Source organism: Scleropages formosus, chromosome 4 (genome assembly GCF_900964775.1).
Source record: "Scleropages formosus chromosome 4, fSclFor1.1, whole genome shotgun sequence".
Taxonomy (NCBI): domain Eukaryota; kingdom Metazoa; phylum Chordata; class Actinopteri; order Osteoglossiformes; family Osteoglossidae; genus Scleropages; species Scleropages formosus.
In genome coordinates, this window is record NC_041809.1 from 8,258,209 (window position 1) to 8,275,365 (window position 17,157).

The window sequence follows — 17,157 nt, forward strand, 5'->3', positions numbered from 1 at the left end:
TTATGATCACCTATTTAGAGAAGCTTACACAGGGTGCTTTAAGTTACTTTTTTATTATATGTTTTATATACAAATACAGGTTAAACACTGAACAGAGCACTTAAAGTTAGCTACAGACATAGCCGATTGCTTTCAACCCAAATAACAAAATTAAAATTAAATTTACATACTCAATATTTAACATCATAAAACTAACAAATATTAAAGGAAAGAAATTATCTACAACTTGTTTATCATCACTTAAAACTTGCAACTCTTTCTTGCCTTCAAGGAGGAAACCAGAATTCACTACAAGGCATCAGGAAGCATCAAGTGGTGACTTCATGCTTTTATTTTTGATACACAGATAGACAACCAGGAAGAACAGCATTCCAGTGCACGATTTATCGACATAACTTGCCAGATTTCGTTTAGTTTGTTTTTCCTTTTTTCTTTTCTTTTTTCTTTTTTTTTTTGCTTTTTTCTCGTACGTTTTAAAAACAAGTCCATGTTATCAAAAAACAGAAAGCTGACATTGTGTTGGGTCAGAGGTTAAGGGTTATGCATGTAACACCCCTGGAGGTGAGGTCCTTGGGGGAACCGAGAAAAAAAGAACGATTAACTTTCTTGCTTTTTGTGGGGGGGGCCACAGAGTTATAGGGCTGTCTTTTGTTGGAGGTCACAGATGTGGAGCACCTTCAATATCTACCATAGGGATGTTCCCTGTAGCCCCGTCGAGATAGCCTTGCTGAGGGGGCTTTCAGGTTAGGGCGGGCTGCGGTCCAGTCCTCTTCTGCTAAAAGTAAGATACACCAAAAACATACAGTAAAAACTGCAAAGCATACGGGGAGACACACAGATACCTGTAAAATATATATTTTTTCTATGCACCCATGAAGATTGAGCCAAGAATCTGTTTGCATAAGAAATCTACACTACGTGCTAATAAACACAATAAATCCCTATTGCCCAGTTTTGGTTTGAACGTGAGTCATCTTGCGATTCAGTGTGTTCAGATACTAAGTTTATAGACAATTTCAGACACTAGTTTTTCAGGTTAAGACATTAGGCGAAAACATTAGAAAAACTTTATAGCTCCAGTGATAATAAAATAATGTAGTAGAACAATATAATGCAAAAAAAAGTACTAAATAGCTATATAGCATGATCAAAATGATGTGCCATTCTACAATGTTATACAAAGCATTGATGTGCCCATGAGATGGTGCAAATCAAAGTTAACATGCTGGATTATTTCTTCAGGTCCTCCTAAAAGTCATTGTAACGACGTCTCCAAAAAGAAATACAACTGATACCTGATTCTTCATGGTTTTCATATGTGGTTCTTGAAACTGTTCAACTGAAGACTCATAGGGTGCACTGGCTTTTTGGTGTATTTTGGGTAACAAAAAATGCCAAGTAACAAATCTAACTTGTTCAAGTCACAGAAAGCAAACAAAACAAGCCAGGAATACATGGTTATTCTTCCATGTGTGTTTCAGTCAATCATGCATCCCCGCGGTATCCAGACACAAACCGTATCTACCTCGCCTTCATGCCTTCCACAGCTTTACTCTAAAACACATGAAACCCAACACCCTGTAAGGCTCAGCTGGGTTCCCACACAACAGAGGGGGCATGAATCCTTCCCAGAAAGCTTGCCGAGAGAGACCCAGCGTGAGGCTACTGTCATAAACAGAGCGTTTGCTTGAAATCAGTGCTGCTCCAGGCCTCCAGAACACGCTTAGTAGCCCTTGGACTAACGTAATTATCCCCTGCAGGGCCAAGAACCATAACCTTCAGAGCTATGCTGGAAACCTATCATATTTAATGCGTTGCTGTGTATCTCGGCACACTGTTAAGCTTGGGTTTGCTGATGCCAGGCAATGCTCTCAGCCCCAGAACGGAAAGAGACTTCTGGTTTTGCCACTCAGGGACTATACAGTGTGCTGGTTTTCCCTTGGATCTCCACTGCACTAAATGTCATTGACCTGGAAGCAATTCATAAAAGCTGTCAAGTGTTTCATAGGCAAGCTATGATGAATTATGGGGCCATTTCAGAATTGCAAAATTTTAGCATCTATTAACACTGGTCTGAATTAGGAGAAATAATATAAAATTTATACAGGGGTAATTATCCACTGAGGAAGCGGACAAAAATTTAAGGTCAAGCCAGAGTTCCCATCACCTTCTGCATTTTCTGAAGGACGGTATTTAAGGAGTTCCAAGAGAAACTTAATTCTATGTGAGCACAAGTACACCTACGTAGCTGACAAAATAAATGTTTGCCTAAGTACTTCTCTTACTGTTAACATGCATGAAATCTTCAATGGATGACTGCCTTCAACTCAAAAATCCCAAACAACAGACTTTTATAGTATGAGTGTCACTTCCTGACATGCATCAGAGTGCTTCCAATTAAAGCAGTCACATCTACTGACAATGATCTCAGGCATCTGATATGTAAGACCACATACTGTCAGACTTACACGTATGACAACAGGAGACATGATGGTCTTTATTCTCCAACTAGAGGCACACCGGGTAAACTGTCTGAGTAAATTAATTAGATGGGCACTGTGCCCAATGTGGGCATTTGGTGGAAAAATCCAGCCCTGACCGTGACCCGCTTGTTAAGATTATTCAAATTACATACGTACATATGAAAAAAATAAAGACTTCTTCACGGCTTGTTGTTTTCGTTCCACGTCACAAAGTGTTTACGGAGCATAAAATTAAATTACTGCCCTTTTGGTTTTGTGTTTCGTCCACGTCCCATGGCTGCAGAGCGCGACGTGCCGAGCTGCCAGACAGAGGGGCCACATACAGGCGGGCTTACCACGGGATGCACTGTCCCCGGCCTGCCTGCCAGGAACACCAGGATCCCTCGTATCTGCTCTAATCCTACAAGGACACATTTGCGGCAGGCAGGATGCTGCCTCGATGTCTATCCAAGTCCATGGTCCGGCCAGCGGCGAGGCCTCCAGGTTTCCATTGGCATGCCTGGGGTGTCACTTTCTCTAAATCCCACCCTGGAGCTAGCCACCCAGCCAGGTCAGCTGGGTGATGCATTGAGAGACCTCCTGGGACACTAGTCTTCAGACATCAGTAAAGCCGCAAAGTACCTCCTCTTATCTCTGCATGAGGAAAAGGTAACCGACTCGTCACAAAAGGTGCTAGCAGACTCTTTTTTTGCGCCAACGCAGTGGGCCATGCCTGTACCATATGAATTGTTAACAGACCTGGATACCAGGTGGTGCTGAAAACCAGCAACTGGCAATTGTATGAGCTGTATGTCTGTGCCCATTTTGGCCACTCATATGATTTATTATGACAAGTCAAAGACTGTGGAGGTTTTAATAGAGTTTTTGCACCACATTCTGTTTCAACCCACTCAACTCAAAGGTGGAAGGAAAAACATATTCCTACTGAAATGTAGAGTTCAGTGAACATTTGAGATGGTTTTCTTTAAGCTTTATAGACATGGACATGTCTACCTAAATGATTTCTTAAGGCATAGGGAAATTATGAAGATTAGGCGCTATGCTGAGTACAGAAACGAAACAAGATGTCTAAATGAACGGAAAGGTAAGTCAGGAAAGAGCCCGTGTGCCATGTTGAGATGTTTGCAGACATGAATAGTACAGATTAGACACCAGCTCCCTGTCCTAGCTTGAGCACAGAGCTGGCAAAATCAGGTCTGCAAGGCCTTGGATTAGACAGAGCATGGTACGCCTCAACAAGGGCATTGTCAATACGTCGATAGATCCTACACTCGGCAAAGTAAAACATTCCTAGGTACCAATCGGGTGCCCAGCTATCTCCAAGGAGATCAATTTGCCCCGTTTTTTTATTAATTGCTGGAGGAATTTTGTTCAAAGTAATCTCTCCTGGATACTAAGTCCCCCAACCATTTTCTTTGAATAAAAGCAATCAATCCATGAAAGAGCAATAGCACCGAAGCAACAAAAAGGACAGTTTCTTTTTACCTGGGGCAAAAGTGATTGATTGCTTTTTTTCTCTTTCAGAGCACCAGCATAACATGGAAGCAAACAAATTAAAAAAATACCAATCAGTCTTTACCGTAATTGTCGTAGACTTCCTCTGTTGTCCCATGGCCGTATTCGTAGTATTCGGAGATGCTGCGGCGAAGGGAACAACACATGAAAGAATTACATATATGATGACACACTGAGAAATAATATAATCATTGCAACATTTCTAGGTTATCAGTATTTTCCACCTCTGTAATATCCAGAATAATAGAATATTTTTTTTTACAAACAACGATAAATTCAAACATAGAATGATGTTGTAGCACTTAGTTCACTGGTACACTAAGCCCAGAGTCAAAGAATAATTATGACCCAATTTGAGTCTCCCAGCAGCAAAATGCATGCAAGCAGGCCTACCTTTATTATTTATGACTATTTTTTGAGTACTGACCCACTTTGCTTCTAATGACAGACAAGGCGAGAGCTGCTTTCCAACACAGCACTGGCACAGCGCACTTGACACGAAAAGTGTTTAAGCAACAGAGGCGAGCATGGCCTGTAACACTCCCAGCCTTGTTTTAAGGTTAATAGACCAATTAAAAGATTTGGTTCTGTAGGGCCTGAGGGTCCTACAATTTACAATCCAGCCCATCTCCTAGTAAATTAACCAGACAAATTAGCTCCTTAATTGACGGGGATTCACGTTCTTCTGCCTGTTCCCCGTCAAATGGGCGAACGCAGCAGTCGGAAGGCTAAACGGGAGATGACTATGACACCATTAGCTACGGCATGCTACGTCGGAAAACACACAATCAAATTGCTTACATTTTTCAAAGTTACAGTGTGCACTGGGAACATGAAAGGCCAATTATTTGGCATGCAGGACACAGACTTCGAGAAAAAAAGGGCTGTGCTATTTTTGGAAGAATACATGTGACAGATTGATTATGGAATGCCCCAGCCTTTGATTAATGATGTGGCTAAGCGACTCAAACATGAACACAATTAGCGCGAGGGCCGTGTTGCTAACCCTAACCGCTCACTGTCACTCAGGCTTTACAGGCACCGTGCAAAAGGCCATCTGTGTATATGTTGGAATACATGACAGCTCTGACTGAGGAATAAATCATCCCAATGCGCACACAATAAAAAGGTCTCGGACAAGAGCTCGCCGTGCAACAGATATGGAACGAAAGTGTGAACCGCAAAAATAACCGAGAGCTGCGAATTTCTCACGCGCCCCAAAATGAAACCGTACCACATTTAAGCTACAAAATATATGAGTGGTAAGGGAAATTGCCCATCTAATGACATCTGAGCGACTTTATGATTCAATGTGTTTGACAATGACTACTGAAGAAAAGCGAATGCTGAATGGTGTATTGTTGGTTTGTTAGCTGTGCCAATTCAATACACAGACGTCTTAAGAGCTGTAAACATCTGTACCTTCATTTCTGCACCGCCTACATTTTCTACTATGTTTAAATACTGTTACATTGTATGACACTAAATATTATTCATCATATTTCTTTAAACAGACTTTTTTTTAAATCAATATTTTACTGTTTGCACAAGCAATTGCATTTTTCAATGAATGATACAGAAAATTACCAGCCTTTGAGACACTTTCAGATATTTTATTCATCTGATAAACTGGACATTTTTCTTGCAGCACTAAATTGTATATTTTTGGAAATGAGGACTTTCTGGTGGTTTCTAAGGTTAATTTTTAAGTAAAATAATAACAGGTTTAAAGAAAGCTAACAAGCATAATAAGTACAGGTTTGAAAGTTAAGAAAGCCCAAGAACAAGTAAAAGCTTTTTCACAGAAGTCTTTTGCATGAATAAGGATGCTGTCTCAAACCACATACAGCCTGGATATGTTGAAATATTTATTCTTATAAAAGGCGGTGGGCTGTTATTTCCAGAAGCAAATATTCCGGTGTTTAATATAAAATATTTCTAAATATATGCATTGAAGGTCACATAAAAGATATATAAACTAAGAAAATACTTAATAAATATTTTTGAAAAGTTCCTAGCAAACTGCAAATGCCAGCAGAATGGATTATAGCAAATTTCTTAAACTAATAAAAAATGCACCTTTTCGTCTGGTTGCTATAGTTGTCATCGTAGGCTTCATAGCTCTGATCGTCATACTCGCCGTCATATCCATCATCATAACCCTGAAAAAGGAAAAAACAGCAGCAACCACATTGAGCACGGTCCCAAATGATCTGGAGAAAAGAGTTTTTTTCATGTTTCTCTGGAAGTCTGATCATCACAAAACTAGGAGGATGACTAAATGTTTTGTGCTGAGGTGTTAAGAAAATCCATTGTGAGGGAGTTGCGCTGCTCTCATTAACAAAACCTTGGTCTGCATGACAGAAGCAACACATCCTCCTTTGGATGTTGTGAAAAATGCTGCCAGTTGTTGACAAACACAGTTGTTTTCAGAGCTGTCTGTGAAGAGGAAATTGGCCTGTGATGCGCTACACGACACCAAACTGCTTTCAGCACTAGATCTTCTGGTGATGGGGTCACACTTTCCCCATCATTTCATCTTTCCCATTTAAATGGCCAGTGAGGCTGCTGACAATTTCATAACATTGTGGTCAGCACTTTATTTGATCAGATCATTAGTTCAGTTGATGAATCCATCATGCCAGGAACTGTCACTTTATAAACCACCTGGAACAAATCGACCAGTTTAGCCCGGTTTCCTTCTCAAGTCCTCACATGATTTGACTTTGAAATCCATAAAGATTCGGGTAAAGGCAGCAGAAGATAGTTTTATTTTCATTTTGTCGCTTAAGAAATGCTTTAATTAAAATTTTTAATTAACAATTCTGGACATAAAATATATTTAATGATTAAGCGGGATAAATCTAATGTAGGAATTTAAATTGTACATCTTGTTCATGGAGGAGTGACCCATTGTAAGTAATGCATCTAGCAGCGTAAGTCACCTTGGTGAATAAGGTGTGTGGGCTAATAACACTACACAGAGTTCATCGGATCCGCTTTGGAGAAAAGCATCTGCTAAATAAATATATGTTATATAGATGTAATGTTCAAGAGTATAAGAGCAGCACCCATCAGCCTTCTTATTTAAGTGTCTTCCTGCCCTGCATACAGAAGACGCCCCCTTTCCAAGGTCTGTGATGTCCACCACGCCACCTTCCCAAACATACTCTATGTCATAAGATGCCTCAAAGCATATTCTCGGAATATAAAATACTTTCTGCAACTTGAGGAGGTGAACTGACTGATTCAGAAGGAGTGATGATCATTTCTAAATCCTCTTTCAAATATCAAAAGGAAGCCATAATTCAGGCTGTCCGTGGATTGTTGAGGATTAAACACTAGTTATTGGACTTTTTCCCAAAAAGGCCTAAGCCAGGGTTTCATTAGAGAAGAAGCTCTTCTTTTTGGAACTGAAGATGGCAAGTTGGCAGAGGATGAGCATGTGGTCCAAAAGATAATGTATTTGTATTTTCCAAATGGAGTCCTTGAAATTTCCATAATTATTACAGTTTTTATGTGAAAGCAGTAGAGTAATAGGCCATGGAATGGGGTCTTATGTGTTTGAGAAGAAGCAAATATAACTTTAAACTTTCTCCTCCACTGTTAAGTAGTGAAGTAATGTTTATCTCTCAGAGATTGTCTTCAAAAAAAGAAAAAGAAAAATAGATGTACCTAGATTGTATGCTGTTTTGTGACTATAGAAAAGCTCTTCAATTAAAAACATCACAATACTTGTCCGCACTAAAGGCACCAGAACTGGGCCTGATTCAGAAAATCTGAAACTATTAGAAAATTAAAATGAAATATGTCCAAGTGCAAAACATACACAATGCCTGTCTTCCAGTCTATGGTTTTTCGGTATTTCTGGCCAAATTTTTGGGGTGTTTGTATAGATTTTTTTTTTCTAAAGACCTTTACAGGCCGTTGCCTTGTAACTAGCTGAACATCGATCAAAATGCTCAGCACTCTTTCAGAGAGGCAAATGAAATATGGGAGCCCTTTTGTTTCTTGCTAAACCATTATTTAGGCTTGCAGTGGTTTTACAAAATTACACTGCTCCCTCTTTATTGGGTTTTGTTTAAAAAAAAAGAAAAAAAAAAAAAAACAACAATTTCCCTGACCAGAGGCTTCCATCAATACCACAAGGAAAGCATTTATAAAATAAATGTAGAACAGCCACCCTTGCAAAAGTTAATTAGCAATTCCACCCCATTGCATAATAATAGACTATATTCTTGCTGGTTTGTTTTCAGTTTTCTTTTCTCATCCAGGATTTCAAGACCAGAGTGCAATCCATGCATTTACAATCAATGCCATTTTGTACTGGTTTATTGGCGACCAAGGGCCTCTTGTTTACAAGGACACATTACTTTATGACAGTTTTCGCCATACAATTTCGGCGAAACATCGCACACGCGCATAAGGACACCAATATCGTGACACATGCTCCCACAACAGCCTCTTCTGCATCTTGTCATGAATTTAAAAATCAAAACAGTGTCCAGTTGTTAAATATTCATTATGCAGCTCTGTTTCATGCCACAGCGCAGCATGATAATAACATAACAAGTTAATAAAATATGGCGCCCTGACCCCGATATCGGTCAGCTTTAATTCTCGGTAAGCTCAATAGGAATAAAAAGAAGAGGATGGGCTATTCTTCTCTTTTCACTGCCCATGTAATGATTAAAAGGGAGGCTTGAAATTGATCTGCCCCTTGTTTTTTTTTTTTGTTAATCAGTGCCACAGTGGAGAAGCATAATTAATACATATTACATCCAAAGTGATGGGTGTATGAAGGTGTGGAAGTGGGTGGAAACCTGGTTGTGGTGAAGCACTTTGCAAAGAGAGAGCAAGAATGACGAGCTGAGCAAATCTGAACTTCTGAATCCCCACTCCGAGGGATTCGCCGGTTGAAAGTTATCGCTACGATGTTTATTCTCAGCCCTTTTTATTCTTTTCCCAAATTTCCAAGGTGCTGGCACCCTGCAATTTGTCGTAATCTCTCCTCCCCATTTGAAGCACTCCGGCTTTCAGAGTATTCAATTGTGTCAATCATCCTCATAATCTCCCATATCTAATCCCCGTGCTAACACCAAAAGTCTGCCACTGGAAATCGAAGGCTGCATTTTAATTAAAAGGAAAATGTTGATTAATGGTTCCAGAATTCAGTTTTTAAAAATCCATTTTCAAAGAAGTTTTCACATTTCAACATCCATTTAAGTTCGGCTGCAGACGACAAATTGTCACACAAAGCAATTGCCAGCGCAGGGTTATAGGAATAATTTTCTCCAGTATACATGAACACAGAGCACTTCAATGGGGTAATTAATTTTTCAGTTTCTTTCATCACATCAAACGTATTACTTACTGTGTATATATTATTCAAAATAAGGACTTACACTGTCGTCTTCTGTTAGTGAGACTTCAGCTAAGAACAATGCTGTCTTGCCTGATTTAAAGTCTCAAAGCTTGAAGCTGTGTTTATGATAAAGCACTAGTGACAGCCGATCAAACTGCATCATACGCAGTATTTAAATGGTTTCTGAAGAAACTTTAAATAATGAAAGAAAATTAATATTATATGTTACCATATATAACACAAATAGTCTCACAATAGCACATTTCACCTGCAAATGTTGTAAGGAATACTGTCATTATAGGGTGTAGCCTACAATTTTTTTTACATTGAGACTTGTCTTTCATGTTCTCTCTAATTTACATCTCGAAGGTTTATTAATAGTGTTCAAGACGTTATGTAATGGGTTTTATTCTGCTTTTCTTGCCTGACACAGTCAGCAAGGTCCAGTACACGGACACAGTGGTATGGATCCGAGGAATTTGTTGGCAAGTCAAAGTGCCGTGAAGATTCTCCTGTTCATAAGTTCAAGCAGATTTAAATTCTGCTTTGGGCTCAAGAGCAGTGTTATGAGACCAAACATGGATTTGACAAATTAAAGTTAAGGATTATGCGAGGGATTAAGTTGTTTTTTTTTTTTTTTTTTTTTAAATCTAATGCCATGGCCTTCTTGTATGAGATGCCCCCATAATGACAGAGCCAGGGTCCTTTGTGTCACATTAATTAAACATTTTTCCACCTCTTTTCTTGCACTTAGTTGGTCTCTTTGCTTCAGTTCTGAACCCATGAATGATGTCAGTGGTGACGTTTGAGATTATTTTCACGTGTACTAAATTTAGTAAATGAAATGTTATGAAAATGGAATACGTATCTCCCCGTTTATGAATTTTATCGCATGCATGATTTTGCATTTATAACTTCTCCTTTCAGTTCTCCGTATTGGATATGTAATATTTATGTTATATGCCTGGCCCTTGGTACCCTATATTTTTATTCTCCTCCAGCTTGGTCTTGGGTAATTGGAAACAGGCGAGGGGTCGAGGCAGAACACCATTATAACATAAAGGCATTGGGGCCCTTCGCCGCACCGCACTATTGCAAAAGCTCCTTATCGGCCTGGAGTCTCGACTCCAGCCTGTCATCACGATGGGGATCTCACTTATCTAAATGTGCAGTTTTGTTTACAGAGCCTTAGCTTTTCACCCCACTAACCTTTACACGGACGTACAAGCCACTGTGCATAACAAGTGCTGCCTCCAGTTAATGAAGCTTGATCCTTATATTTTAACACTCGGCAGGAAAAGCAATTAACTCGGGTTCCTTTGAACAAGGCAATGGGAAATAAATCAAGTGTTAACACATGGGTGGAGAGGTTCGACTCGGTGTAATTAGGACAGTGAGGAGCCAAGTGCCTTCAGTATAGTGCTTCATTATCAACTGGAAACGTGTGCCGACATTGACAGTGACTGATCTTCATATTGGGCCACCTCTGAGGAGGAACCCTAATGGCAGAGAATGGCACAAAAATGTGTCTTTCTTGGAGGACACACATTTTTCGTTTACTTTCTGAACTTGATGTTTTTATTGTTTGCCCCTGCTTTACATTTCACTTCATGCAGTTTGATATGGATTTACAAATATTCTCTCAATAATAATAATAAGAACAGTAGTAGTAGCAGCAGTAATAGTTGCAGTACAAGTAGTAGTTTTGTGTCTATTAATGTAAGTCAAAAAGAATTTAATGAATACAGATTGGGGGGTGCGGTGGCCCCGTGAGTTGTACCGGGTCCTGCTCTCCGGTGGGTCTGGGGTTCAAGTCCCACTTGGGGTGCCTTGCGATGGACTGGGGTCCTGGCCTGGGTGTGTCCCCTCCCCCTCCAGCCTTACGCCCTGCGTTGCCGGGATAGGCTCTGGCTCCCCGCGACCCCGTATGGGATGAGTGGTTCAGACGGTGTGTGTGTGTGTGTGTGTGAGAATACAGATTATTACATATTCTTTTTGACCTCCCCTCATAGTGGTAGCAATAAGGCAAATCGGATAGCGCTGCTGTCTCAAAGTGCTTGAGATGTTCAGCTGTAGCTTCAAGTTCACCTCGGTGTGTGTGCAGCTGTCTGCATGGTTTCCCTGTGTTTGTGTAGGTCTCCTCCGACAGTCCAAAGACACGTGTTGATAGACACTGCAATTCTTCAAAATGTCCCAAAGCGAGACTAACATAAAGTATAGGCATAAAATTTAAATAAAAAAAATAAAAAAACAACAACAAATTACTAATATTACTTACTCATTATCAATAACCTCTTGTCCAAGTCATAGTTACAGAAGGATGAAGAAGAACTATTCTGGAAGCACAGGGTGCTTGGCTAGTGAAGGTACATCCTAGACTTTACATCAGTTCATTACAGGGTAACAGTACACACACACATACACACATAGGCAACTGAGAATCACCAGTTCTCCGGAAAGACACATCTCTGGACTGGGGGAGGAAACCAGAGCACCTGGAGGAGAACCCCAGTCAGAACACACAGCTCAGAAGTTGTAAACTTTGTATACAGTGATGTATAAACCGAGAAAGCTCCCCAACACTAATGTATCAGAGAGAATCCTTCAGCCCTAAATGTCTTGCAGACTCCCCGCGAATAATTTTTTAAAATTGTATCCTGTTAAATATTACGCTAAAGATTGCGATATGCATTTCTCTGTAATAAAGTTCTGCTTATTATAGATACCTCAGCAGTTTTTCCCTGATAGTAATGTTACAATTACACAAATGAAATGATACATTAATAGTTCTTACAAACTGTCCGCATTTTCAAAGAGCCTGGATTTATCTCCAAATTCTACATCAACGTTTTATTCATTTTGAAATGTTAATATACCCCACAGGAGCAGTTCGGCCATAAACTATAAAGAGAAAGCTTGATAGAGTTGAATTCAGTGGATTGGCCGCTAAACAAATCTGAATAGTAGCATTCAGAGGAAATCAAAAACAAAGTAATAAATTACAACATTACTAAATCAGGCACATTTTAATATAGACATTTATATGCTTTTTTCTATCTAGGAAACAATAACACAAATAACTCTTTCAGCTGTACATTTGACAGAAAGGCAGGTATGAATTCGATTCAGGCCCAATTCATACTTTTCTGAGAAGATTGCTTTATAATAATTTAATCATAGCTCTGTTATATTTGTTTATTAAACCTCCCAGAGGATCCCTTCTGTAGCGTGCATTAGTATAGCATGCATATTTATAGACCATTTGCTGTCATGTGCCTCCTCTGAATTATGAAAGCTTGAACATATTTGGGAAAGTAATAACATAATACGTTCCTTGACTAAACTGTAATGAAAAACGGCTTCCAAGTGTCACAGTCTTGGTCAATTGAATGGTGCATAAAAAACAAAATAATGTGCTAAAGGAGAGCGGAAAATTGTTTTTTATTATTAGGTACCAGTGTTGAACAAACAAGTACATACTGTATTTAATTATAGATATGTTTTTGAATCTGTTCAATGTTATTAAAGATAGCTACATGATGGAGCCGCTTAATATTGGTTTCCCATCGTTGTATTTCACTGAAAGGAGCTGCACAGAAAATGAAACAGAAAATAAATGATAAGGTTCAATAGTTTAATAACTCCGCAGTGAAATTAAAACACAATCAAAATGAAGAGAATTCCTTACGCTCTTACCTTAAATGGGACACGGGATCAAAGATGGAGAAACAATGAGCCCTGTTCTCCATAATTAGCAACCCCCGGGAGTGTGAAAGTCACTTGTAGGACTGTTACATTACTCTGCTTGTGAGGGTCGTTCTAAACACACCCAGCATCTCGGCGACTTTAACGGTATGCCATAATCAGCATGTGTTGAGAGTCGTCGGTTCATAAATCCGAGGGTCCATGCAAAAAATACCCAGTGGTAGACAGCCCGTAATTATAAACCAGACTATATGGAGCGAGGAACTTAGATTTTACACAGTGTGGCCTCTTGCTATCCTTTACGTTCTCTTCAGAACAAGGCGGAATCTAATACTCTATACTATATGAAAATAGAGAGGCCACTGTTTAACAACTACCCTCAGAGTTCCCCTTTCTTAATAATTAGGCAATTCAATTCCTGGGGTTGAGAAGTCACCTGTAGCGATATTCCTGTTTATGATTTAATACTTATGCATAATAAAAAGAAAAAAAGTCTTCCATTTACACTGCAGAATGGAGGACTTGGAATAGAATGCTTGAAATACAGCCCTATAACGTGTATAATCATTGCCAAATACGAAAGAATGGCTTTGTATTTAAAGCAAACATGATCTATTTGCACACCTAGACCTGTGTAATCAATCATGTATTGGTACAATGAAAGCTGTTGTTGAGCCCGTTATGCTCCGGATCAATTTTCCAATGATGTCACTCACATTCTTTTACGTTGATAGAATTGCAGCATAATTGCAGATCGTTCTGGTCCCTTTTACTTTTTTCACATTTCTTTCCCAGGCTGGATTGCCATTTGTCCCAGTTTAGTTCAAACACTCATTGATTTTGCAATTTCTCAGTACCATATAGCGAATTTAATTGCAAATGGATGGAGAACAGCAAAGCCAATATGACACATGACATAAAATAGTTCTCCTGGAATGTATTATTTCTGGATGAAAAATGATGAAATACATTTCTGTCTTGTCATTTTACTGCGGTGTGTGATGGAAGATTCTTCGGTGCGGTGTTGCTATAATAGTGATTTGTAGGTTCCCCGAAGGTTGCGGTGTGATTCTGCATGAATATATATGAAATTACACAACATTATGCTCTGACATTTGGAATTCATTCAGCTTTCCCATTAATGGAGCATTTTCAACAGACTTCCTTCAGCATAATACGTTTCCAACCACACCAACGCCTGCATGCAGCGAAGGCCCCAATATCAGCAATCTGGCCCCTTTTGTATTCTTCATTTTTTCTTTTGGACCAGGCTTTTAGAAGCTCTCTGCCAAACTTTTGATCTTACAAGTTTTATATTTCATGGATCAGAAGATTTAGCGAGAGATCTGTGCAGCTCAGGAGCAAAGACAGGAGTTCATTGTGGGCGGCTGTAATGAACACTTCATCTTAATCCCTTTGACCACCTCAAACATGGACTAGAGCAGCAGAAGACTTAATTAAATCGAGCGAAGGCAGAACCTACGCGGAGGACGGCTCATTTCAATCACGTCATTATTAACAGGATTTTGCTAAAACTCAAAATAAAAGAATAACAAGATAATGCAGTGTAGATATGCTGTGCTGCTGGCTAAAAAAAAAAATACCATTTTGACAAGTGTGGTGGTAAAGCACATTTTTGTATGTGCAACCAACAGCTGTAAGCACAAACTAAATGAGACGTGGAGAATTTTTATAACATTAAAATTAACATGGGTGACACCGCGAGTAGCGCTACTGTCTCACAGTGCCTGGGTGGTGCGAGAGGATGTGGCTTCGATCCCTGCGCAGTCTGTGTGGAGTTTGCATGTGCTCCCCATGTCTGTGTGGGTATCCTCTGGGTACTCTGGTTTCCTCCCACAGTCCAAAGATATGCTGTTCAGGTTCCCCCATAGTGTGTGAGTGACAGAGAGAGCGTGTTCCACTGATGTATGGATGAGCGATCCATTCTAAGCAGTGTATCTAGCAGTGTAAGTCACCTTGGTGAGTAAGGTGTGTGGGTGGATAACACTACATAGAGTCCATTGGAAGTCACTTCAGAGAAAAGTGTCTGCTGAATAAATACAAGTAAATGTTTAAATAATCCCCACCCTTTTGTTGGCTCAGAATGTATTTAAAAGCATTAGTTTACCTTTGATCTAGGTCCTTCAGACAGTTTGTCTCTTGTGGTGTCTGTGGGGTGTTCATGGACAGCTATGCATCAGTGTGCTGCTTGGTCAAGTATAGTGGGGGGGCACGGGGAGGGGTTGGGCAGATGGCTCAGTGCTGAGATACCTCTCTGCAGCTGTGCAGCCCCTTTGCAGTACCTCATAGCCCCTCTCCCACAACCACCCTCCCCTACTGCAAATAGAAGGCTAATGTTATTACTGAGCTGTTGCCACGGTGTCGCTCAGCTGCGTTCCTGAGTTGCCACTGCCAGCACCTGTGTCTTTGCGTGCTCTCTGTGTTATTAATCAAAATAATGCTCAAATTGGCATGCGCTAATACAGGTCATGCTGTCAGTTTTAATCATTCTTTCCCTCTCCCTCACTGGTCCATACGTAACCCAGGAATAAATGAAGAGGAAAAAAAACTTAATTATTTCAGCGTTACAAAACATTGTGCGAATTTCCTGGAAGGACTCCTCGATCCTTCTCTTTCAGCTATGAACGTCTGGAAATAGATTTACATGCGAAAAATTACATCTAAACATAAGCCAACACAAGCATATTCAAATGAACAAGTCAGTTGCTTCCATTTTTGGCAGCTCTTCTCTTAGAAATTAATGAAGTAATTTTTTCAAATGCAATATTATTCAAACTCAGTTGAAAAAAAACATAGAACGGGCAAATATGTGAATGATCACAGCTTGGTCAAAACAGTGTGATCACTGATACTTTAATGTCACTGTGAACAGTGAACTTTAAAAATGTAAATTACTGTAATTAAGTGCATAATTTTATCACTCATTTTTATAAAGGCAGGAAACTGAAATAGCTGTGAAACTGTGAGGAGCTGGAAATGAAACTGGATGGGAACACAAACTTCCAGGAGGGAGAATCACTAGGGCTTACACTGACACCGATCGGCACAGCTGGTCTTGCGTCTGCATGTCCACTTATTTCTCAGTCCTCTAAGAAATAAATTGGAGGAATCTCCCACTGCTTAAGTTTTATAATGACAGATTTGAAAAAGAAAAAAAAAACAATTTCTTAAGAGAAAAATGTTGAAATAATTCACACTGTAACTAAAAATCTAGCATCATTGCATGACTTCTTTCAGAATAATGGCATAGAATAGTAATGTAAAATAAAGGGGGTACATGGTAATATAGCGGTAAGAACCGTCACCTTGTGGTCTGGTTCAGAGGTGTCCTCCTACTGTAGCTCTCTTGATCAATGTACTTCTCTTAAATTGCCCAAGCAAAGTATTTACGGCTACATAAAGGAGAGGACCTTCAAGCAGTATACCTAACATGGTAATGTCAGTTTAGACAAAGGCATTTATCTGACACTTTACTCCAAAGCAACTTAAAGTATTCAATCATTTATACCACTGGTAATTTTTACAGGAGCATTTCTTAAGTACTTGCTCAAAGGTATTACTGCAGAAAGGATTTGAATCTGACTCTTTCAAGTGGAAGGTAACGGCTCCCAAGAAAACTACCAACTGCCTTTGCAAAATAGTTAATGATAATAATGTAGTTAAATAAAGTAGTAATGTAGATAACGGTGTAGTTCCCGATAAAGGCATACATAGTTCTTCAACTGGACACATTTACACCACAGTTATTAGCATTTTGATTTAAATTATGTGAACCACTTGTAGCCACAATTATTTAAATTACTGAAGTAGCCAATTTTAGAATAAAAAAACAATTATTTTCGGCGTGGAAGATGAAGAGGTTCAATGACCTGGTGCTAGCAATATTTACAGAATTCTTTTTCGTTTTTGTCAGGAGTTAAAATTCATTAGAAACACCAAGATTGCTTCTGTCATGACCCCAGGGGTGAAAGCCCCAATGGCCACCTGAAATAACAGCACACCTGGCCCCAAATGACCTGTTGACATGCTCCCAGCCCTATTAAACGGCTGAGGTCACGTAGGTGGTTT

At 39.6% G+C, this 17,157-nt stretch overlaps 1 protein-coding gene across 2 annotated transcripts in view; it reads right to left on the bottom strand.

Moving 5' to 3' along the window:
• Positions 1 to 382: 382 nt before the first annotated feature.
• The window catches only part of khdrbs2 (KH domain containing, RNA binding, signal transduction associated 2), a 93,777-nt gene continuing 77,002 nt past the window's right edge, over positions 383 to 17,157 (bottom strand). The window contains exons 7-9 of one of the 2 annotated variants that reach the window (XM_018749410.2): positions 6,078 to 6,160; positions 4,063 to 4,121; positions 383 to 772 (exon numbers count right to left, since the gene is read on the bottom strand). In XM_018749410.2, coding sequence (XP_018604926.1) covers positions 678 to 772; positions 4,063 to 4,121; positions 6,078 to 6,160 — 237 coding nt within the window. In that variant the 3' untranslated portion in view covers positions 383 to 677. Of the gene's footprint in view, positions 776 to 4,062; positions 4,122 to 6,077; positions 6,161 to 17,157 lie in introns of both variants that reach the window. The other variant, XM_018749408.2, reaches the window with a different exon arrangement.